At 41.2% G+C, this 24,586-nt stretch overlaps 1 protein-coding gene across 9 annotated transcripts in view; it reads right to left on the bottom strand.

Moving 5' to 3' along the window:
* Positions 1 to 24,586, bottom strand: part of THSD7B (thrombospondin type 1 domain containing 7B) — a 454,300-nt gene that overhangs the window by 191,491 nt on the left and 238,223 nt on the right. For all 9 annotated transcript variants that reach the window (XM_083841258.1, XM_083841253.1, XM_083841254.1 and 6 more), the window contains 2 exons: positions 14,795 to 15,572; positions 6,230 to 6,481 (listed from right to left, as the gene is read on the bottom strand). In XM_083841258.1, coding sequence (XP_083697384.1) covers positions 6,230 to 6,481; positions 14,795 to 15,572 — 1,030 coding nt within the window. The remainder of the gene's footprint in view (positions 1 to 6,229; positions 6,482 to 14,794; positions 15,573 to 24,586) is intronic.

The raw sequence follows: 24,586 nt of genomic DNA on the forward strand, positions 1-24,586 counted from the left end.
TATATTCCATAGTTTACTTTTTCTGTACAAACTTACCTGTTTTAAAATACATAAAATAATTTCCTTCTCTTAGCCTCAAGACAAATACTCTCTCTTTCTAGGACAGACATACACTTGTTAAAACTACGTATGTTTGCGGGCTGACTGATCACTCTAAGTTCGAGCACAACGGGGTGTCCCTGCAGAAGGAGCCTTTCCCCTTGTATTCTGGGTATTCTCCATCACAAATATCTGTGCCCTGACTATAGCTATGGCAGGGACACATGCATCTCAAAATTGCATGAAAAATAACTGCATTAGTTTGCCTGAGCACACATCAATGTTCTCATAACATCTTGCACTACAAATATAGGCATAAGAAGAATTTCATTTCTAGCCACAGAGCACTTATGAATTTTGTAAAATACTAATGGAAAACATTTGTGAATACTGCTAATTACTTTTAATTTACAGGTATTTTTCGGATGAGCTGTCATGCCCTCTTAAATAACATACACAATCACGTGCAAATTTGGATACACTCACAGGGTTTACTACTAGCCCAGAAAACAATAAAGAATACACTTTTCATATGACGAGTATGAAATAAATGAAATCGCACAACATATAAAGTACAGCCATGAATTTTTCTTATAGCAGTTCCTCCTGTGGAATTCCTAATCACTTTTTTGGGGATGTAATGTTAAATACAACCTTCCTGTTATAATAAAGACAATGAAAACCGCTCTTCATCAAGCACTGGGTAAACAAATCTCCTCCTCCACAGCACTTCAGGACATCATGCTACTCAGGCCTGTATTTTCAAAGATAGAAGCCTAAATATAGAACACACTCATCTTTCCTCAGCCACGGAAATACTTGTTTTAGGGTGGTATTTCTTAAAACAATAACTGACTAAAGAAAAACTCATTATCAAGAGCTGGCCTAGGGAGTCAGCTGTGAATTCTGGGTCCTAAAGACTCTTTTCCAAAGGTGTGAGCACCTGCTTCTCCAATTCAGCGTGAGCTGTGGGAGTTAACACCTAGGAAAATTAGGCCATCAATGATTAAAATTATGCAAAATAACTAAATCTGAGCTCAGAGATAATTAAACCTCATCAGCTCCTGAATCTAAAAAAATCCCTTTAGACATCCACACGGAGTAACTGGATACCCTGCTCCACCGGAGAGCAGCGTTTAATGAGCAGCCACCAGGTGCGACCGCCAGCGCCTCCTCATCTGCGAGCAGCTTTAAAGCCTAAATCCTTACCAGCCCAACTTGCTTGCTCCCAGCTGGGCATGCCCTAAGCTGTCTGGAGTTCTCCAGCAACAAAACCTGACCCCAACGTTAGCTGTTTAAAAGGTACACGTTCTCACAGCCATTAACAAGTCAATGACACCAGAAGCATATCTGACCTGCTGTTAGCCCACCGAGTCCTTGCAGAAGGGAGCAGTCACCCCAGGCAGCCTCGCAGGGCTCTGCTGGGTTTTATGCAGCGTGGCTGACACCTGGTATCAATTTGCCCATCTATGGGCTATTCTAAAGACAATGAGCATGAATATTACTTAATTACTCAATAGCAATGAGTAAAAAACAGAGATTACTGGCTGGCAAATACCTGGGTTGTTGTTTTTTTTTTAACTTGTAATTTAACAACCTTCAGCTAGTGCTCGCAGATTATTAGCGATATCCACAGATGCTTTACCACACACACATAATTTCTCCAAACTCCACGACCCAAGCCACCAATGCAACGCTGGGCATTACGTTGTTAAAGCAGGTGTGCTATATCAGCACTACGTTACTGCTGGGTCAATGCTACTCAGCCACCTCGCTCGCTGTCCCTAGAGGACCAAGAGCACGACGACGCTGGAAGTGAGAGAGCCATTTGAATCATCAAAGTTGGTCAGCTTCAGTGTACTCTTGTCACCCCTATAACAAAACCTGTGGGTGGTGATGATTTCAAATGTCAACAGATGGAACATCTCATTTTACCTCCTACCAATATCTAGGTAGGTTGTTTGATGCAAACTACAGTCCTAGCTGTGACACCTGTTTATCTATAGATCTGTTACTAACAAAAAAAAAAAAAAAAAGGCTTTGTCTTTGTCTTCCCTATAGGCTTCTACCAGTTTTTTGACAATACTGTTTGAGTGACAAGAGATTTAGCTACTTCTAAAGATCAGCAGACCTTGTTCCCAAGGGTTAGAGTGCTAGTTAAATAATGACCAACATGGGAACCTCCAGAATCTACATGCAGCTATATCAGTTTGCTAAGAAAACTGACAAGAAAGAATGACTAGAAACAATAACTAGGTGCTTGGGGTATCTAGGATGAAACTTGGCTGATAAAGCTGAGCAGCTTTTCATTCCAGTGCTCTGAATTTCACTGCTAACCAGAGTCAGTTGAGGAAGCTGAACAGCGGGTCCTGTGGGTGCTACTGTCAGAGCAAAGCGTGCCCTCACTGCAACGCCCAACAGCAGCCACGGGAGAAACGTCCAGCCTGGGGCTGACCAACCAAAGCTTCACCAGGGCTGGTTCCTGATCTGAGGAGAGGGAATCCAGCTGCCCAGCCAAACTGAGGTCATCTCTGTGTGCCCAAAACCAGTGAAGTTTGAAGAGCCGAACAGCAATGCTGCCACCACGCTCAGTACAACACCAGCAGCCTACCGGCGTGGTTCAGCACGCTTCCTTTCAGGTCTTTCCAACTTCACACCAACGCTTCACCTTCAATTAGGGCACATGACGGGCCTCATCTACAAAGTGATACCATCACACTCATATCTCAGCTGTAACCTCAAGCCTTTTGCAAAAATCAGGTCTTAAAACTTTCCCATTTTCCATCATTTACCTTCTGAAAAGCTTTGAATTTCCAACAAAGCAAAGAGGTGTGTTTTTTTTTTCTAAATCCCTGTCTCGTAACATAGCAACCACAACCAAAATGAAAGATTTAAAGACATAATCATAATTCTGGAAAATCTATCTATTCCCTATGAACATGAAAGCTACACATCAGGGATAAAAATGATATAAAACATTGTTTTAAAACTGATGACTCAGTGACAGCTATGTAACAAACAAGAGCTCAATATCTTCCCAATTTATAGTAACCTCTTGGTCCCTTCAGTCTATAGGACTTATGCTCTTAGTGCTTACCCAAGTTTTATATCAGTATATGCCCATTCACTTTAATTGAACTACCCCAAATTTATATCACAATAAAGAAGGTAGAATCACCTTCCTTGTGTTTAAGCTTTTTAAACCCTTAATCTAATCCCTTCAGAACAAATAACCAAAAGTAAAACAAAACACAAAGCTCTGGAGTCCTATATGCACTTAAAATGTTTTATTTTCTTGCATTTAAACTATTGATTAAAGAATTTATTGTAAACTTCAGCCATAAAATTAAAAGGCCTTCCCATTAAAAGCAAATTTACATCAATCGTCCCGTACGTGTGATAGGACCTTAACTTGCTGCCTTGCCATGGATGGCAATATAAATTCACCCACCTTTCTGTTCTGAAAAAAAAAATAAATAAATAAACTAAGTACTGCCTCTTGAGCTGCTGCTTTTCCACGCGGGTGGATGAATGAGGTGGGGGACATAGTCTGTGAAATGCACGTTTGTTCAGGCATGAGGTGATCCTTGTCCCTGCACTGAAACTGGCCTCTAGAGAAACACTTTTCTCTTTGCTCAGAGATTTGCTCTTTCTCGCCAACCTTCTCACTGATTTTCTTTGGCTTGCCTGGAGCATGATTTTGAAAATCTTTACCCAGAGAATAAAACTTAAAGAAGTGGCTACAGGTCTTAAAATCAACAACAGCAGAAAAACAACTTTCCAGGGACTGGGAAAGTAAATAAGACTCTCACCTTAAAGATTTTAAGACTAACCTGATTAGGCAAATGCAAGCCAGAAAGACAAACAGACAGGTTTGTATTGAGGCTTGACAAATGAAGGAGAGCGCTTTTCGTTCCTAATACTGACTCTCCTTAAATTCATCATCTTACGTGGAGTAAAAAGAAAAGAAAACGGTCTGATAACCCTCAGCAAAGCAATAAGTGATGCCGCATAAATTTAACAGCAAAAAGTACCATCTTGCTAGTTATTACACTGCAAAGATATGCAAAAATGTTCAGATAAGGAGATCTGGAGCATCAAAGGCTTCTTATATTATTTCATAAGGATTAAGATTACATCCTTCTATGGCTGCCAGCTACCGCTTTCCATTCTGAAGTACTTGCACTATCTTGATCACCAACTCCCAAACACCAAAACCGAATCATGAGGCTATAAACTGTAAAGTGGACAGACAACATCTTTTACCAGCTGCTGACACTTAAATAGCATGCTTTAAAATGTTTGTCGTCTTTTCATTATTACACACTTCCCAGAGCCTTACACCTGGTGTACCTGCAGCACGTACCACAATGTACCACAATGTTAAAGCTTTTCATTCCTGCTCGTTTCTGCAGTATTGAACAACCAAATCAAAGTCCACTAACCAGACAGCTATCTCAAATTCTCCTCAGCACACAGAAGAAAGTGAAAGTAGTGTGCGTAGTGAAAGAAGGTCAGTCTATCACCTGCATTTTGAGATACTATATCTCTAGAAATAGCAATTAACTAAATACCAGAGATTTTTTTCTGTATTTTTTTGGTTAAGTGGCTCTATTAAACTGAGTCTAAAGACTAAAGTTATTGTTCTAGGATAGGTCATTAGACAGTTTATCCTACTTCACTCAGGTACTTCACTGGAGAAGTACCTGATTGCCTGAAGGATGGAATAGGCATAGGAATGTCAGGATGGGGAGGGTAAACCATGGCATAGCAGCAATATCCTGAAAGAACAGGTTTCCTTCTATAGCAAGAGTGGCACCATGAGAAAGTTATCAGTGTTATGCAGATTCTTACCTTTTGGGCTCTCCTGGCTCTACATCAAGCCTTTGCAATCGTTTGCACTTTCATGCAGTGCAATATCAAAGAGCAGATGAACTGAGAAACTAGGGACAGACACGTGTCTTCTCGCTCCCTGATTAACTACCAGCTGGCATACCCCAATCAGGTGTCACTTGCACCTACACTCCTATACAAAATCAGTGAGACAATGTGTTAATCTATTGTCTTTGAAATTGATGTGCATCTGGGCAGGAGCAAAAATCACTCTGTGAGAGCCTTTTCGTGGGATGTAATCAAGCAAAAGAATTTTATATATATATATATATATATACTTCCTCTGCTAGCAGGGTGCATAAAAATGATCAGCATTTGATTTTGAATGAACTCAACAATATAGTGACGCTTTTACAGGTTACGCCTTCCCAAGAAATGTATCTTGCAAAGGCTTTATCAAAGATTGTGGCAGTAGCTGGCAAAACACCAGAAATTCATGACTTGATCACTGAATAGGCCTCCTATTAAACACATTCATTCACAGGGGGAGATTTGTCTACATGTATATAAAATCTTAACAATCTTGAAGCATTTTACAGTCAATCTCAGAACATGGGATGCAAAAAATTAAGCAATATTTTATTTTCTTTGCAAAGCAAACAAGCCCCCCTCTATGCTAGCCTGGCCAGGCACTACTGCACAGATTTAAAGATCAGAAAGGTGAATTCCCCACCTTATGCCAAAACAAAGATTGCCATAAACCAAGCTAATACGCAGGGATTGCTAAATATCCCAGTTTAAGAAGTATCCGGAGGGAAGCTGCGTAAAGACCAAGCTGTTACCTCTGATCAGTTCCCATTTTCCACAAGGAGGACTGTAATTTTTTATGGGGAGATTAAGGGGAATCATTAAAGCTTGTGTAAAAGTCATGATTGAAAAGCCAATAAAAGCACAGTCGTGGAGACCTGCCCAGTCTGCGCCGTTGAGGAAATTCTCTGAACCAGCAATTGGCATGAAAGCTCTTTCAGAGAACAAGAATATCTGGCTCTCGGTTTTTAAAATATGAAAACATAAGCTGTAGTCAGTGTAATTTACATTTATTTCTATATGCAAGTATAATTATTGTAATAGCAATGATGATAACAGCAACAATTACGAGAATGCTATTAGCAATAAATAATACCACTAATCATAGTTAACAGTGATCAAATCAATGATCTTTCAGACAGATAGGAGCCATGATGTGTGACCCTCTCCATACATACGGACAGACACAGAGCAAGGAAGCTTTGCTTTGCACAATACCACCTCCAAACAGGGGGTTCTTCAGAAAACTTTGACAAAAGCACACAAATACCTGGGGCAGGGCTGCAGCAGCTCTCTCCCTCCTGCGCTGCACGCTTCCCTCTCTTCCAGCTCTGGGCAGAGCTTCCCGGTGCCCACTGCCACGCTCTGCACACCACGGCGCCGGCTCCGAAAGCCCGGGGCGAGCTCTCCCCAGCTGCAGGTCTGTGAGCAGGCACTCCACGCCGACCACTCGGACGTTTCACAGTCCTTAGCGATGACACAGGACTTGAAGGTCAAAGGGATGGCATCTTGCACGCACAGGCTGCGAGAAGAACACAGTCAAACAGCTGAGGAGATCTTACTAATTTTTTGTTTCCCCAGCCCAAAGCCCAGATATTTCACCCTAACTCATAAACCAAGAAATCCATGGTCATTTGGGGTGAATCAGAAGACTCACCTCAACACCAAATCAGTGAGGGTAAGAGGAGCTGCAATGCACATCCTGCATTTCCAGAGAGTTCTGGCTGCTATCTCGCGTGCTGTGTGGTTTGCAAATACTACACTTAATTTATTTCAAGTTACAACAGATGTAAAATGCACCACATTTACACCTGTGCAGTTACAATTTCACAGTTTAACCAGGACTGAAAATAAAAGCCAAGCCCAGGAGAAGTGTTGCCACTGATGTTCGCTCTCTCCTCCCTCCGCGCACAGAGCTAGCTGTCCAGCGTCTGTCACCCTAGGTACCAGCGCATCCTGCTGAGCAACTCTGCTCTTTTAAAAAATAATTAGGCACATATTAATAAGAAATGTTTTTGTTCTGCGAGGTTGTTATCAAGCAAATGCTGTTAACTAAGGCCAGAGGGGTTTCCAACCTGACAAACCACAGGAGACTGTGGCATGCCGCAACCGTACATGTACTTTTTGGGCTCAATCACATTACCCGAGCCTTCGTTAGGACAAAATCCTCATTCATTTTGTAACACAGCAAAACACAGCACGTGGCTCAATGCAATGGAAAAATGAATTTTGAGAGCTGACAACTGTAGACATGACAGACAGTGCTCTCCTGCCCTGCTCACTGTGGAAGGGACCAAGCAGAGCACAGCTGCTCCTGCTTCACCTCACTGCAGCTGGAGATCATCCACAAGGCCACCAGGAATCTCCCAGAAAGGGTGAGAAACCATGGTTGTCTCCCAGAAACCACAGATAACTGATGTAACAGAGTTGGGAAGGGTATAACAAAAGAGGACGGAGTTACGTAGGAGCAGAGATGTCACTGGAAAGCCACAAATGATCGGACAGGGGAAAGGGGAGAGGAATCAAAGGGGAAAAAAAACAAAAAGATGGAACCCAGAAAAAAAGTGTCACCAGGAAAAAAGAGCTAAGAATTTCTGATTTCTGCCTGGTGATACACTGATGATGCTAATCGCTCTCCGAAATTAAGACCGTACATGAACTCAGTGTGAACTCTCTTTAAATTCGCCTTCTCCAGCTTCCAGTTGCTCGCAGTCAGGCTTTTACCAGCTGTAAGGAGCAAATACATGTGCACTTAAAAGGTGTGAAATCTAGAGCTGGTGCCAAGGAACCAGTTATTACCTCACTTAATATTACTTATAACACAGTCTGACTAAGCTAACTTTCTCTACAGAAAATACACTGGGCAATCATTTCAGGATTGCACGGCAATCTCACGGGGGAGCAGAGAAGATAACGGGCATTCACTCGCTTCTCCTCCAATTTGGCAATCGGTCCATTTCTCACAGAGGTCAACAGGAATATTGCCGCCGATACGTGATCAGGTTTGACTACACCCTGAATCACTAGCATAATACAGCATTTAGTGTTTTAAATTTACACTTCTCTTTTTAAGTTTGAAGTGTAACTCAACACTTTTCGTCTCAGCTTCATCACCTAGAATAATAGTCTCACAGGTGCAGGGAGGATGAATTTGCTAAGGTTTATTTTAACAACTTCTTGAAGCAGAAACCTGCGATATGCCCCCAAATTATTCTTGTTTATATTCAAAAAAAAATTTCTCAAGCCTCTGTCACATGTTGAATGCAACTGATGGCATAGCTGCATCTGGTACAAAACATCCGTGCTATTGAACCAAGGACTGAAATGTGATAATCATTATATCTGAACTCGAGCTAGGCCAGTGATTTTGAGTCTTGGTTGGAGCATTAGGCTGGTAGAGTCATGCCAATTGTAACCTTCTTTCCTTTTTAATACTTTTATAACAGAGCTATCAGGTGAGCCACCAATGCCACAGCGTTGATAAGAAAGGATTCCTGATTTTGAGTAGATAAAATACTAGCAAACAGAAATCATTGTCCTGAGTGACTATACTAGAGTTAACCTAAGAACATAGCATGGAGTGCAAGCGATCTCACATTCAAAAGAATAATCAGAATTTAGTGTTCAGATACCAACAAGAAAACCCAAACCCATTTCTGGGGTTGCACCACTGCAAATGAGAAATTTGTCTGATCTGATCTGTGCTGAAATACCAAAGAAAACGAAGCCTTTAAAAATCTGCTTTGGGGTCTTCTTTAAAATGAGTATTGCTGGTCCCAAACCTAGACAAGACAATACCTACAACACCTGTTCCAATGGATTCAAACGTATGCCAACACTTGGGCTGCAAAAGACATCTCTGCCCAGCACACATCCTTGCTATGTGCAAGACTTGCAAGTATGTGAAGCCTGAATAGCTCATTCTTTCTCTGAAAATCCCTCCACCGCTCCTCCTATAAAAGGCTAAAGAGAACTTTGTTGACCTTCAGGTGAACAAGATGTGGAGCTGGCAATTTTCATCCTTCTGCTTGGGTAGATGTTTTTGAGGGAGAATTGCATGCAACAGCCAAACAGAAAGTGAATCTAATTAACTTGTACCACTCGTTCAGAGCCTCAAAGTCAAATTAACTGTGACACCGAGCAACACAAAAACACATGTAAAAACACAGCCCATCCTTTTGCATGAAATTCAGACACATTCTTTCATGTAACTGATGTATTCAGAACAATGTGATACAGATAAAACCCAGGTGTGTGAGGCACTCGTTAATCTGAGCCTACAAACAAACCTCAGTGAGCAAACCAGCAGGGAAGGAAGGAAGTCCTGGGGATGGCAGCTACCTCATAAGCCCAGTTTTTTACACTAACTTTCCACTTTCAAGTATTCAGGTTAGATCTTCCTTTTAGGAGTCAATCTGGTGACTGCAATATTATAACGTACTTCCACAATTGATGCTTTCTGTGTTGCAGGGCTGGATTGATACTGTAAATCTCCAGGAATTGTTTTGCATTGTATGTAATGCTGCCTGCAGTTTAAGATGGATCAGTTGGTTAACAGACAACAGATGCATGAAGCTTAAATCACTCAAGTGGCAGAGAGCCTTCTTACTCTTCTGTGTACTGAGTGGGGAAAAAAGACATGCTGGAAAAAAAAACACTAAACCAAAGGAAACCTAGACATGCCTCTTGTTCATTCTTGTAGTCCTGGAGCTATGCACAGAAAAGCAAGACAAGGAGGAAAAGCTGCCCCATGTACCACTCCTTCCACATAGCCCTGCATCCCCTGTCGTAATGTTGAGCCGCTGGCTGATGCCAAAGGGCGCATGGCTCTTCTCCTCCATCTCCATCTCATTCCTGGAGCAGTGCTTCGTTAGATCAGCCTGGGCACCAAGCGGAAATCCCTGGTTTTCTTTAATTTCCTCAAGCATATCAACGCATTCACAACGAAAGGTGAGTGTGTTAGAGAATGAGCCGGGAACAGGTTGTTGTTGATCATCTTCAGAATAAGTCCTGGCACAGGACTCATTAGGCTCTAATAATGACTGTAGTGGACATAGCCTTGCCATGTTCCTAACAGCATCCAAATACTATTTTCTCCTGACCAAAGGGAGACTCATGATCCAAAGGAACACAGACTGTAGTGTCTAAGACGTCTAAGTTCTGGTGTCTCCAGAGCTTTATGCACGAGATCCTATGCTGCGATTAAAAATAAATGCTGACATATTTGTGCCAACTAGGCAGGCATTTAGATCTTAGGGCTACAGAAGCAGTTGGCTTTCAGCACAGTTTTAAAAACAAAGAAAAAGCCTACTTATTATTGGACAGTATTTCCAAAACGTTATTCTAATTGAAAGGAAAAAACGCGGTCACTGTTCGTTTGTTTAGTGTGCTTTTAATAAAAGCAAAGGAAATTAGACTTTTTTTTAAGGACCTCCTTATCCAATAGCTCAGGAATTTGTTTTTCAAGCCTGAGCACTGAGGCTTGATTCCTACATCTGCTGGAAAAAACCTGAACGCGCACACACACACACACTCCTCCTCTCCCAGAACAGAATCACGGCCATTAAATGTAAGTGTATTACAGCACAGCATTTCCACCTCTGCTCTGTAAAATTTTGTTCTCATCTAGAGAACAGAATAGTGTCAACAGCAGAAATTGCAAATAATTTTTCCAAGAAATGTACGACAGCACAGTGGTTAAGTGCAATCCACTAGGAAATGGATAATGTAAATTCAAATTACAGAGGTAAACAAAAGAACTGAGTGCTGCTCTACCACGTCCTCCATCTACCGGTCCATTGACTGAATTTGACCTGAATTTTCACTTACAAAGGCAAAGCAAACTGAATCCCAAATCCAACTCTATTATATCATCATCACCTTGCACACGGAATGAAGAGTTTAAGAAATACGTACCTAAAAAAGACTCCTCATCCAAATAATAACCAAAAAAAGGCACTAAAACTGTTTGCTCCTGATGCTAACTTCTCAGAATGCTTACTGGGAATACTAAGTGTGCTGAGTGAATGCGCTCATCAAGTTAGAAAAATCATGGCAAATTTATTTAGGATTTCAATGTTTAGCTATAGGCACTTATTTAACTAAAGTACAATTTAGTGTCTAAATTAAATAGGAAAAAAAAAAGAGTTCCTCCATCTCACTACTCGGTAGGTTTTTACAACTGTGACAAAACAGAAAACCAAACCCAGCAGAATTTCTATCTGTAAATTTGTTACAACTTTTTCAGAGATTTTCTTAAATGTATGCAAGTGTTTATGGTTGATTTTGTTACTGGATGGAAGATTTAAAGAAAGTTAAACCTTTTTTGTTTATCTGAAAAAGAAATTTAAAAAATAGGCTTTTTAAAATAAATGAAGTCTTAAAAAGACTCTGTAATATATCTAAGACTATTTCATTTTGATCCTACTCCTTTCATGTTTTATGAATATAAAGTTTTCACACCAAAATTACTTCTGAACCTGTCTCAAGTTCTAGAGACATTCTGTTGGTCGACTGTCTTAATTTCTAGTGTTTTTCAAAAAGTAGAGGTCCATCTCTGCCTTTCCTCTTCCCTTCTCCCTTTTTCATTCATTTCGACAAATGCAGATCCTCCAATCTAAACAACATTGCATCAAAAACATTCCCCACTTCCGTGCGCCTGATACAGTCCATCCTATCTTCCAAGCACTTGTGCTCCTTTCAAAGCAACTCGACTTTACAACATTTACTTTAGAAATTCCTAGCATATTCTTTTGCACCTTCAAGGCCGATACAGACACTCAAAACTTCACGGGACCAATGATTTAAATGAAAATAATGTTCTCCTTATAAAGCAAAGGATTCTTCAGTTCTCACCCAAGGGTTTGCCGTGAAACCAAAGGATCTTTTTTTCTGGATTCGACATCACAACTGGAGAATCGGTGGAAAATGGAAAACAAAGGTCAGGCACATTTCCTGCTGCTGCTCCTTGTCTCACAAGAGAAAGGACAACTTTTGCTATTCTCTTGAATCACAAACTTGTTAATGAAGAGGTGAAAATTAATTTCTTACAGGTAACTTTGCATCTCTAAGAAGTGGATACGTTCAGCCATTTAGTCCTTAAAAAACAGCTTGCACCCATCCCACCAAAATCCTTTTTTTTTTTTTTTTTTTTTGCAAAAGCCTGTTCTTTCACACCAAGCACTGTACCAGTGTAACCCCCCGTTAGCATGCATAATGATTGCTGCTTGCTGGCATAATTGCCTGACAAACAGTCCTGAGATTAGAAACAGGTAAATTTATCAACTTTGATAATAAATTAGGCAACAGACACCACTAGTGGACACCACAGAGCCGTCTTTGCTGCTGCATTATCAATCTGGAAGTGAGCAGAATATATGTTTGCTACCCTCACGTGGCTTTTGACAGGTAATGGTGTTAAACTGACCACTCCCATCACCTGCTGTTTTTCTTTGGGTTAGTGGCAGAAGGAAGAGTGGTGGTGATAAAATCCCAACACACCCCAATAATCGTGCAGCTCCGAGACCTCAGTGAAACATCTCTAGGATCCCTAGGCCACATCTAGGGATATTTCTCTCTCTTCCCTTAGCTTCCTAGAAATTTAATTTGTATCTCTCATCGGTACTTACTCGACAGTGTTATTCTAAATAGGAAATCTCAGCCAGGAAAATGAAAAAGCACAAATAAAGCACTTCTTCCCAGTTTTACAGCAGACATTTGGCTGTCTGCCAAGCCCTGCTTCAGGGTTATGCAAATGCATTTACTCTTCTTTATCAGTAGCCAAAATATCATCACTCTTGTAAAGTGACATCTGCAAGATCTGATCCATTCTTCAGGTGAATGGCAGCAAATATGCTGCACAATGGAACAAGGAAGGCATTAACATGGGGTGTTTTTAGGGAGTTGTTGTCAGGGGTGTTTACCAGTGACACTAGAGCCCTGAAATTAAACACAGGTTGGATTTTATGATGGATTTTAGGTTTGGGTTTTAGGTTTCCAAGTTCAAGCTACGTGGCTACAAGTAATAACAAGGGGTTTTGTTTGTTTGTGTGTGTGTGGTTTGGTTTTAAAACAGATCTTTTATCCCCTATGGAATCTATGGATTTTCCTCTTGTATATTGGCTTACTAAGAAAAAAGGATGGGTTAGCCTCAGCTGAGACACAGCCCCAACAAAAAAGGTCTGACAGGACTGTAAAAAGTCTGCTAATGGAGCTGTATGCTCCCAAATAGGGGACTGGATCAGCTAAAAAGAAAGGAAGGAAAAGGAAGGAAAAAAGGATGAGGGAAGAAGACATCTTGATCACCGGTAGAGAAACTGAAATTTAACCTTCTGGGACCTTCTGCTCTGTCATCCAGAAGTTCAATGTATTACTCACACAGCAGTGAAATGAAGAGCAAAGTATGAAAACGGTGTCTTCCGTTCCCCATTCCTACAGCAAATGTACCACTGAGAGTGTGAGGGCTGAGACGGTGAAAGTTTAACAAGTCAGTATTCCCTATCCAGAGCCACTGATAAGGAACGAGATACAAGGCAGAAAAGCAGCTAACACATGTTAACGTACATAAACCTGCTGCGGATTTCACAGTACCATAAATCACAAGTAACTCCAGTAAAGTCAAGCAGCTACATGAGCATAAAATCTGTATATTTAGAATCAGCATATATTAGAGACTAGTAATAAAGTCAAGATGTTAGAAACTGCTGCAACAGTTCACAAATCTTGACTTTTTTCCAAGCAATAAAAAATATGTACTTTGCTACAGATGTAATAGGAGGAGGTAGCAAATAGGCTAGAATGTATATTTGCACCTCAGTATGTGTGCAAAAACGTATCTGACATAAACAGGGGCAGCAACTTGGACAAAAAATAACCCCTTATCTCTCCAATTTGAATTTGTGCAGGCACCAGGCGCTGTAGATTACCGAGAAAGATCGATTTCTGCGAAATTCAGGAGCAGGATTTTCCAAGAACTTCTAGGAAGTTCTTCAAAAATCTTACTTCTGACTTTCTCAGAACTCAATCAATTCCACAGTAATCTATAGCTCCTGGCATCTGCCCAAATTCAATCTAAAGTCAAATGGCAGAGCTCAGATAACTTACATTTAAATGCAAGAAATGGAGAGAATAAATCTTTCCATTATTTGCTGTACATTATTGTAACCTTCACACATGAATTACAGTAAGGCAACCTGTATAGACTATGGAAAATTGTTAGCTAAAACACATGAGGATAGAAATCAACAACCACCACCAAAGAAAGAAATGCAAGTCACGAATCTTGTATCAGTCTCACAAACATGAAGGCTCCTCAAAAGCAGGAGACAATCATGGCTTTGCTCACTGATCTATCTGTCCAAGAAATATCTTCTAGTAAATTTGCAAGTCCTTTTCAGGTTGACACTTCTCAATTTATTCAGTGTTGATTTGTAAGAATGAAGGAGTTTAAGCTGATGTTATTTTAGCCTCTTCAGCCAAATATATGCAGTAGGTGATTGAAAATGAAACCTTTCCGTGTTCAGCACCTCCCTCTCCTACAGTTATAGTGGGAAGTGATATGTATATAACTCCATTTCCTTGAGGTTTCCTCAAAACAACAAAAAACAGAAGAGAAATACTAAAAACATAAAATGAATTAAACAGTCACGAATCACAGAAGCATGCAAAATATTCCGGGGATGCTAGCTTCACAAGAAGGGAATTAAATCAAAAAGCAGACTGCGAAGAAAACACATAAAAATTTGCATTTAAAACTCGGAAAGGCAAGTACACTCGCGGTGTGGCCGTGAAAAGCAGCAGCATATGAAAGAAAGGACATCAAAGATGAGGCCCTTACCTCAGCACGACATTTTTGCCATCGCTCCTCACGCACCTGACCGGCCTGCTCTGATAACCGACCTGCACCTCCCGGGCGTGATGGTGGGCTTTACGGCCTTCGAGCCAGGACACGCTCGGCTCTCCAGAGTCCGCAGCAAAATCCAGCACGGCTCTCCCAGCCATGCTCACATCCTCATGATGGGGCAGCCTGCACTCGCCCCAGGGCCCCACCTTGAGGCTGTAGGTGTGCTCCTCCTCCCCGAGGGGACAGGCGGCCATTTCGCAGAGCCTTGACTCTGTCAGGTTGGGGCACGGGGCACCCCCGTACAGCGGGGGAGCGACAACGGCACGTGTCCGGTGCCTCATGGTCCTGGTGCAGCCCCCACCGCACTGGGACCAGGCGGAGAAGTCAGAGACGACGCAGTCCCGCGGGCACGGCACCAGGCAGGCCTGCTCGAGGTGTGGCCGGGGTGCGAGATGCTCGCAGATCTCGCTGGCGACGGTGCTCCTGTTCAGCTTCTGGAGGCAGCGGGCACTGCGGCGCTGCAGGCCGTGCTGTGCTGTGACGCAGGCCCCGGCCTCACCGCCGGGCACGCAGGTGCCCCATCCCGAAACCTCCCACTCAAACAGCTCCAGGTGCCAGTCGCAGACCTTAAAGCACCGCCGCTGGCTTTCGGGCTTCTCCTTCTGGTCGCAGTTCGCGTGGTGGGACGTCCAGCCCTCAGTGTGGGTGCACCAGACGGCCCGGCTGCGAGTGCCCCCCGAACCGCAGTCACCCACGCATCGGCCCCAGTGACCTGCAAAAGAAGAGGGTTGAGCCATGCCAGGCCAGAAATCTCACCCAACAACAGCAAAACCGTGCTCTGGAATCCATTACGAAGTGAATAACTGTCAGCTAGTCCCTAAAACTGGCTAAATGTTTGCGAAGGCCCACAAGCCACATCTCCTCCCCATGTACTCACATCACAGGATGCCAACTGCTCCCCAACACTTGGAAAAAAATTTTGCCTTCCAATGGCCCACAACATCTCAAATTAAAGACAGGCCAGGCACATTTCTGCAGCAGTAAAATGCCCCCCAAAGCCTGAGGAAATATGAATATTTAATTCCGCTTGTACAAATGAGTATAAAAAGGATCATAAAGGAACAATAATCTAATAGGAAAAGAAAGTCAAGTTAGATAAGAGGAAAACATTCTTAATAGAGCAATTAGTCAATGGAATAAACTGCTCTGGAAGGAGCTGAATCATCATCTGTGGTGATAAAACGGTGAGGATAAATACTATGGAAATAAAAGCACACGCTTAATAGGAGTTCAAAATGGAGGAACTGCCTTTACATTACAGTGTAAATACTACAGAACAGGTCCCGCAGGGCGCTGCTTTGCGAGCCCAGCCCCATATAGCAGAAAAGGCTCCTCATGTGCTTCAACTTCTAAATTACCCTGGGAAGTACCTCGAGCAAGTCGTCCCTGTTTGCAGCACACGGCACTATAGATGAGGGCATAGCTAGTCATTCAGCAAGAGAAACGAAATCAAAATTAAACCCACGAATCTCATTTTCAGTTCTGGAGCACACTAACATACTTATGTAACTGTATGAATGTTATTTAAGGATTTGCAAGTGAACTTAAATCAGACAAGGCTAAATAGAAAGATTTTTGTCTAAAAATATTATTCCACAAAAATCCACCTAGAACACAAAATAATCTAAGGGCTATAAAGTACAGAATTGCTTTCAAAATGAGAAGAAAAAGTAGTGGAAAGCACTCAGGCTGAATCTTAACATATTAAAGGGATTTTGATGATCGTGTCTCAAGAGGGTTTCATCTCATTCCTAAGTTTAAAAACTTTCCAGTACCCCGTAATGGAACCATTTCACTGGGTAAGAACGTTGCATATGTAATCCACACTTCAAAGTGCACTGCAACGAACAAAAACTTCTGTATTATTATTTTTTTCATGGCAGAAAATGAACTTACAATAAACAAATTTATATTAAGAAATGTTACTCCAGACAAGTTTTTTTTAATTGATTTTTAAAACTACCAGAATCATTACATGCTTACACTAAGAAAACAAACACATAAAAACAAAACAGCCCCCATAATGGCTGCAATTATAACACCATGTATTTCATCTAGCTGATAATGCTTTTGTAGGTAAACCTGTTGTTTTTTTCTTTATGGACAGAGAGGATTGAATCTTCCAGAACCAGGGCCTTGATATTATGATAATAAATAAATAACTAAATGTCCTTTTATTTTCCATAGTTAGTAAAAGAGGGAAAGTAAATACTTTGGGCATAACCAAGACTCTCCTACAACACATCCTGCATGGGGACTTCGGAGCAATGCAGAAACATCAATACAAATCTTGAAGAACCTCACTGAGCTACCACTGTTGACTCTCCTCTGGCATCACCAGTCCTGACTGTACAGATTTTTAGTGACTAGAGGTTACTACAGATCTCCCCAGAGCTGCCTCAGGAGCTTTGGAGGCACGTGTGGAGCACAGTCTGGCCAGTCAGGTGGACGGCGATGCCACCTTTTGGTGCCCCATTTGTTGCCAGCGCCCTGCAGCCCAACGGCTGTGATTACAAAGCAGAGACCCAGGAGTCCCTTTGGTGGCTGCTTTTCCTCCCTCATCCTCCAGGTTATGACTGCCACTCTATCCTGAGTCTGACACCTCCTCTTGTGGTCAAAAGGCAGCAAGCAAGACGGATTTTCAGAGTCATCGGGGTTTAGACATCTCCAGCTTTTGATAAATCCAGTCTTCAGGCTATGTGAAAAGCCCTTGTCCCTTTTGTCCCTTGTATTTCACACCAAAAGATATCAGTGCTAGGTAAGGACTCAGCAGTGACACATCTTGAATGGGAAAACACAGCAGCAAATTAAGCTGTACACCACAAACTGTACTGTACTAATTATAGTTAGTTACCATTGCCTTTCACTATAATTAAATGGGCTTAAAAACTGAAGATTAAAAAAAAAAAAGATTTTATGCTTTTGAAGTTCAGATACATGAAGAAGTCTACTGACAATTTGAATGTCTGTTCTTGATATGTCATTTTGACTTAAAAGACTACTCCAATAAAATGCCAAGATTCAAAAACAGTCATCAGATTATGTATATGCTGTCATCTTACTAAAAACAGGAGTTAAAAATCAAAAGTCAAGTACTAGGTGGCTTTACTGTATCATGAGTTTATCTCAACACTTCTCTGAAGCAGCTTTACAAAGACAATTTCTTTTATTTTTTGATATCTGGACGTTTCAGTGCAGGAAATGTCTATTTTTTCACAAGTTTGTTTTTAAAGCCAAAATTCATGAGCAATATTGTTTCACTTCAGCTTAGTGCATAACAACGTTTTGCTCACAAATCGTTTGGAACACACTATGCCAATTTAGGATTTACTACTTACTTCTTAGGACAGGAGAATTTAAAATCTATATTCCTCTACATCAAAATACCACTAAAAAACTCCATATAGTAATAAAAAGCAGTTGAAGAAGGCTGGCCAAATTACACTCACCAAACGTACCACTACTCTTTCACCATTGCACAAAACTCATCTCTTTGGTACTGCTGCTTTCCTGGGTATTGCTCAAGAACTGTTCTGTGTAATAGCTACAGGTCTACCAGTCCCAACATTAACAGGATAGATAGATATGCAGCAGAAGCCTTAGGAAGAAGTGACCTTTACTTAATGTCAGATGTGAATTTAGAAAGAAAAATTACAAAAAAAAAGAAAGGACTCATAAGCAATTACATTATCATTAGACACATCACAATTTGCAATTATTCTCTGGCAAACATGCTAAAAATATAGCCCATTAGACCACTCTTGGCATACCAAAAATAAGCATGAAAAAATAAGGGTGAAAAATCAGATGCAAATCCCATTACTGCAGATGTTTCTTCACTTCCGATGATCTCTTCAGGACACAGCAGTAAACTTATCCTCAATGTTTCATTGCTTAGTTGAATATCCTGTTCAGTAGCTTAACTGAGGATATAAATACCTCCCAGTCAATAGTCTGCTTTGTAATTAGTATTTAAGGTTTTTTTTAGAGGAGCCACGTTAAATTTACACCTTCCTTGAAATAAATCTGAGTCAATTAGAAGGAACATCTCAGCAGAACATGAATAACACTATTAACAATATTTTATTAAAAACTCACTGGAACTTATGCATCAAAGGCTAGAACTTTAAAAAGATGCATTACAATTCCCAGCCTTGAATGGGACGCCACTGGTAATTAAAGCAGAAGACTAAATAAAATGAAATCTATTTCACGGTGAACAGCCTATGGGAAGTACAAAAAGACGAAGACAAAACATAGACATTGTCCATCTCCTAACCACTGTAACCTAATCAAATAGTGGGCAGACCCATGGTCTCACACCACCATCAAAAAGTAACATTTTTTGCCCATCTAGGAGCAAAGGCCTCCAAATTCAAGAAGGCAAATGTTCAAGAAAAGATGAAAACTGCAACAAAAATGTCCAAGACAAAACAAGTCTTGATGCTCCTCCAGAAACACTCCGCTGAAACCCAAGTGCAGTAAGAAAAAAAGTGTATGGCCACGTATGTGGCTGATGATTATGTTCTGTAAGCAACATCTCAGGAAGTCCGGGAAGAAAACTGAAGAGAAAGTCTATCAAATCACTATTTCCAAAAATAAAAAAAAAAGGCAACAAAAAAAAGGACAAAAAAAAAAAGACATCCCACCACCTCATACAGGACATCTGTAACACTACGGGATGATAATGATATGATAGCAATTAATAAATTCAATCTTATGAAGAAAAAACACCACCTTGTTCTGTTGGCCATCTTTTATCCAACAGAAAGATAACCATATCATTAGCCCAAAGAGCTTCTCTAATGCTGTTAGAAGCAAGCAATATAGCACTGCAATTATATTTTATTTCATGTAGTGGGCCCTGATTTGCTTTTCCTGCCTGTAAGACCTACCTACAATTATGCAATAATTATGTCTGAAAGGATACAGTAGCATCTGCTCTTTGACACACGGGTCACAAAAGCATAAGGCAAGCAGGCTATTCAGACAATAATTACATATTACAGACAAAATGAAACACAACTAAGTATCAAATCTCAAATAGATATCCCAATAAGAGTTGCTTAATAAGTATGTTATTGCTTAATAAGGACTGGTACAATAATTATGCTGTGTTTAATGTGACATTTAGCTTAATTGCAACCATTTCACCATCTGAGAATTCATTGAATAAGCATCTTCCACAATTATTCTGTCCCTGTAGCTATGTACTAATTTGCAAACTTAGGACAAGATTAGCAATCAGTTAAGTAGAGTACTGTGTTAGCAATTTCTTTCTAACAGGCAACAGATATTTTCCAAGTCCCATCTGATACACAGAACACTGAAAGAACTCAAAAAAAAAAAAAAAAAAAAAAAAGACTAACAGTGGTATAGTCCTCCACATGAATTTCCTACATAAAAAAAAAAAAGCTTTGTCTTTTAGTTTAAGTATAAAATTTAAGAGCAGTTGTTGTAGACCCTGCCAGTTTATATTTAAATAGAACATACTAATTCTTAGTGTAGATAAAGATCCCTGAGTATCAGAACACAGAGGTGTGATGTCCTTAAAGCCTAGCTGAGGAATAACGCCACCAGATGCGATTGTAACCCCCCTTTCAAGAAAAATGTGTAATTTTTAATGTGACTTGGATGTATATTTATTTATCATGAGCCAAACTGTTAAAAATCTTACGAACTACCACATTTTCTCACCACTGAATTCATTTTAGGCATGATAAAAAGGCATTTGACAAAATGCCACAAAATATTTTTTTTAATTATTTCAACAAAGATCTTACTATGCTGATGAAAGTCACATCACTTGTATTTGTACTCTCTCCATGTCGGTGTATTCAGTCCACTTTCATCTTTTCTTGTAGAACGATGAGACTTAAATATTTGTGGCACAGACCAGCTCTGTACAGAGCCTGACACCAGACTTGATATGTTTAACTACTTTATACTACAAAGTAATATTAAGCAAAGCTATTGTTTGCATAACTGCCTACTTCCCTGCTTTCTGGAAGAGCCCTCCTGTATGCCTGCCCTGCATTGAATGCCACATTTCAACCGAAATACAGCTTTTCTTCCTCACCTGTACTTAACTATCTCAGTAGTTTTGCTATATATTATTAACAGCAATTCAGTAAAATGCTTTCTCCAACACTTCATATGAAAGATGCTATACAAAACAAGTCTATTGTAATATTTGCAATGTATCACACATGGCAGAGAAAATTCCTCTGATTCCTGTGATTAATTTTAAATATCTGCAGCACTTTTTTAAACTTCCATGACCTACACAAATGAGTACCTCAGCTGCTCAGTTATTCATCTTACTTACATCTGAATAAAAGCGAAGCTTAGTGACTTATAGCCAGGCAGCATTTTGTTCCAATTTTACATTTCAGGTTTTTGCCTTATTATCCACATGCGGTAACACTCAAGACACACTCCAGCAAGTAAGACATTGTACAGCAGAATGTAATGAACACTGTTGTTTATGAAAATTCAGTGATTTACTAACCCCTTGGCACTTGAAGGCAGGACTTCTCAATATTAAGCACTAATGTAAACTGTGTTAGCTGAGCTACTCAATCATGTGCCCACACCCTGGAGATAGCCCAAGGAAAAATATTCTTTTCTTTCAACTCTCAGCTTTTAAAGGAAAAAAAAAAAAAAACACATTGCAATACATTACTGAAACACCCGTTCGACATATTTTGAGGGTTATGTGAAAACAGATATCTTGTCTTGGTAGCAACTGACATTAGGAGATGAGGTCATAATGTATATAAATGTAAGTATACTATAAAAACAAAAAGTATAAAGAGATGTTACTAGCAAATTACAACTACGTGTATTATACCGTGCATACAATTAAAAACATCTCAGTTCTGGATTAGAGAGTTGCAATAAAACTTTAACATTTTTAAAATTCTAAAGCATGAAAACCAATCCTTTTTAACCAAAATAATCTTAATAAGGTGTTTCTAAATGTAACCTTAACAGAAAGTGCAACTGAAAAATGTTTCTTCAGCTGCTCCACCTTGACTTTGAGGCTTACATTCCCCAAGGGGAACTGAGTCCTCCCTCTGAAAATGACCAAGAATCAATACAGCAGCGGTAATGCAGCATCTCCCACCCCACAGCCTGCACTACAAAGCTGCCTGGAGGCAATGCCTGCAAACAAACCCCTCCAGGGCTTCTCCCTAGCTGGGCTGCCAAGGCAAGGAAGGGCGAGCAGGCTCCTGCAGGGCAGCCCGGCAGGTCTGCCAAGCACTTGCAAGCACCAGTGCAGCTGCACAGGTTCAGGACAACCTGCACTGGTCACTGGCACCTCCTCCATGACTATATCTAAAACATCTCTACAGTCCATAGAAAGCACAATCTAAGAGGTCTATATGAGGTCTTCCCCTCACTGCCCTCCTCACAAACGGTCACTCCAAGTGGTTCTTCTGGCACGCAAAGCCCAGGCTTCATTCCAGATCCACCCTCTTACTAACAGCCCAGCGATGGGTAGGGCTGCTACAGAGGCAGCACACGGCTCTAGAAGAGGCCAGCCCATCCACATCTCCACAATAAACTTTGCCAAACAATTTAAAGATCAGCATCAGTGGGTTTCTACTGGAATCAAATCAGGAAATTTGCTGTCAATGTCTTATTGCTCTGAGACAGAGCCTCGGTGGAAAACAGCTGAGGAGGAAACACTGGCAGTGGTTCAACATCTGCATGGGATTCGAGCTCCGATACAAAGAGAATTCTTGTATTAGTTCTGCAATAATTCATTACTTGGCAAACACCAAAAATATTTCCATCCCTTCTTCTGAATTTTGACATCTGCATTTTCTAATTTTCTTATTCTTTCATGAAGCTTAAAGTATACTTGTTTTTTGAAATAATAACAAAGTTCTGATATTCAAAATGTTAAGAAAAAAAAATCCACACAATTGTCTCATAGAAAGGAATTGTGAAAACACCGAACACACCAATCTGCATACCCGCAAAACCTTTCTGATGCTCTGCTGAAGTACCAGAATTTACTTCACATGTACATAAACACAGGAAATTGTGTATCTGTCTCCAGACATCATTTTAAGGGAGAAATGTATTTTTTCTCCTTGGCTTTGTGCCCTTCTCAAATTACATATTTTATGACCCACTACAGCACAGAAGTCATCATACTTTTTCAGATACTATATCGTATTTTTTCAATCACTAAGCCATGATAAAGGAACCAAAATGCAGCATTGGGCCCTGAGGTGCCACACTGGGTCAACCCATGCACGGAAGGCCGCAGGTATGAGCACGTCTGCCACCCAAAGAGGAAAATTCCTCATTTCCCCATTCCACAGCTGCAAAGCAGGTTAAATTCTGCTTGTTAATTCTGTTGGGGGATTGGGTTTTTTCTCCCTTGTAACAAAAAGTTCAACTGATGTTTTGTGGTAGTGTAAACTCAGTTAATACATCAGGATGAGAACATACTTCAGCTGCATATTGAAAATCAGCAACAACAATGAAAATACAATATGTATTTATACAGAAATACCTTCTCAACTGCATGGACCAGACAATCACTACTCTGAACAAGCTAGCATTATAGAAGAGCTATACAATGGGCAGGATTTCCCATGCTGCTCAAACTACTACTAATTAGTATTTCTGCAAAGATGGAGAACACTGATGGTAGCAATCCCAGGTGGTATAATTAAATCACAGAACAGCTGAGGTTGGAAGGGACCTCAGGAGATGATCTGGTCCAACCTCCCTGCTCAAGTAGGGCCCTATACAGCACATTACCTAGGGCTGTTTCCAGACAGCTTTTGAGTATCTCCAGGGAAGGAGACCTCTCTGGGCAACCTGTGCCACTGCTCACTCACCCTCGTGCAAAGAAGCTTTTCCTCATGTTCAGACAGAACTTCTTGTGTTGCAGTGTGTGCCCATTGCCTCGTCCTGTCGCTGGACACCACTGAGAAGAGTCTGGGCCCATCCTCTTGACACCCTCCCTTCAGATACTTATACACATTGATCAGATCCCCCCGAGCCTTCTCTTATCCAGGCTGAACAGGCCCAGCTCCCTCAGCCTTTCCTCATGAGATACTCCAGTCCCTTCATCACCCTAGCAGCTCCTTCCTCCAGTAGCTCCATGTCCCTCTGGTACCGGGGAGCCCAGAGCTGGACACAGCACTGCAGGTGAGGCCTCACCAGGGCTGAGGAGAGGGGCAGGATCACCTCCCTCAACCTGCTGGCAAAGCTCTTCCGAATGCAACTCAGGATGCCACTGGCCTTCTTGGCCACAAGGGCCCATCACTGGCTCATGGTCAACTTGTCCCCCAGGTCCTTCTCTGCAGAGCTCTTTTCCAGCAGGTCAGTGCCCAGCCTGTGCTGCTGGATGGGTTTATTCCTCCCCAGGTGCAGGACCCTGCACTTGCCTTTGTTGAATGTCAAGAGGTCCCCTCTCTGCCCATCTCTCCAGCCTGTCAAGGTCCCTCTGAATGGCAGCATGGCACTCTGGGCTTCCAGCCACTCCTCCCAGCTCTGTGTCATCAGCAGACTTGCTGAGGAGGTACCCTATCCGTTATCCAAGTCACTGATGAATAAGCTGAACAATTCTGCATCCAGTATTGACCCCTGGGGGACACCGCTAGCTACAGGCCTCCAACTAGACTCTGTGCCACTGGGAGCTGCCACGCAGCCAGTTCTCAATCCATCTCACCACCACCTCATCCAGCCTGCACTTCC

The sequence above is a fragment of the Anser anser genome (assembly GCF_964211835.1).
Source record: "Anser anser genome assembly, chromosome: 6".
NCBI lineage: Eukaryota > Metazoa > Chordata > Aves > Anseriformes > Anatidae > Anser > Anser anser.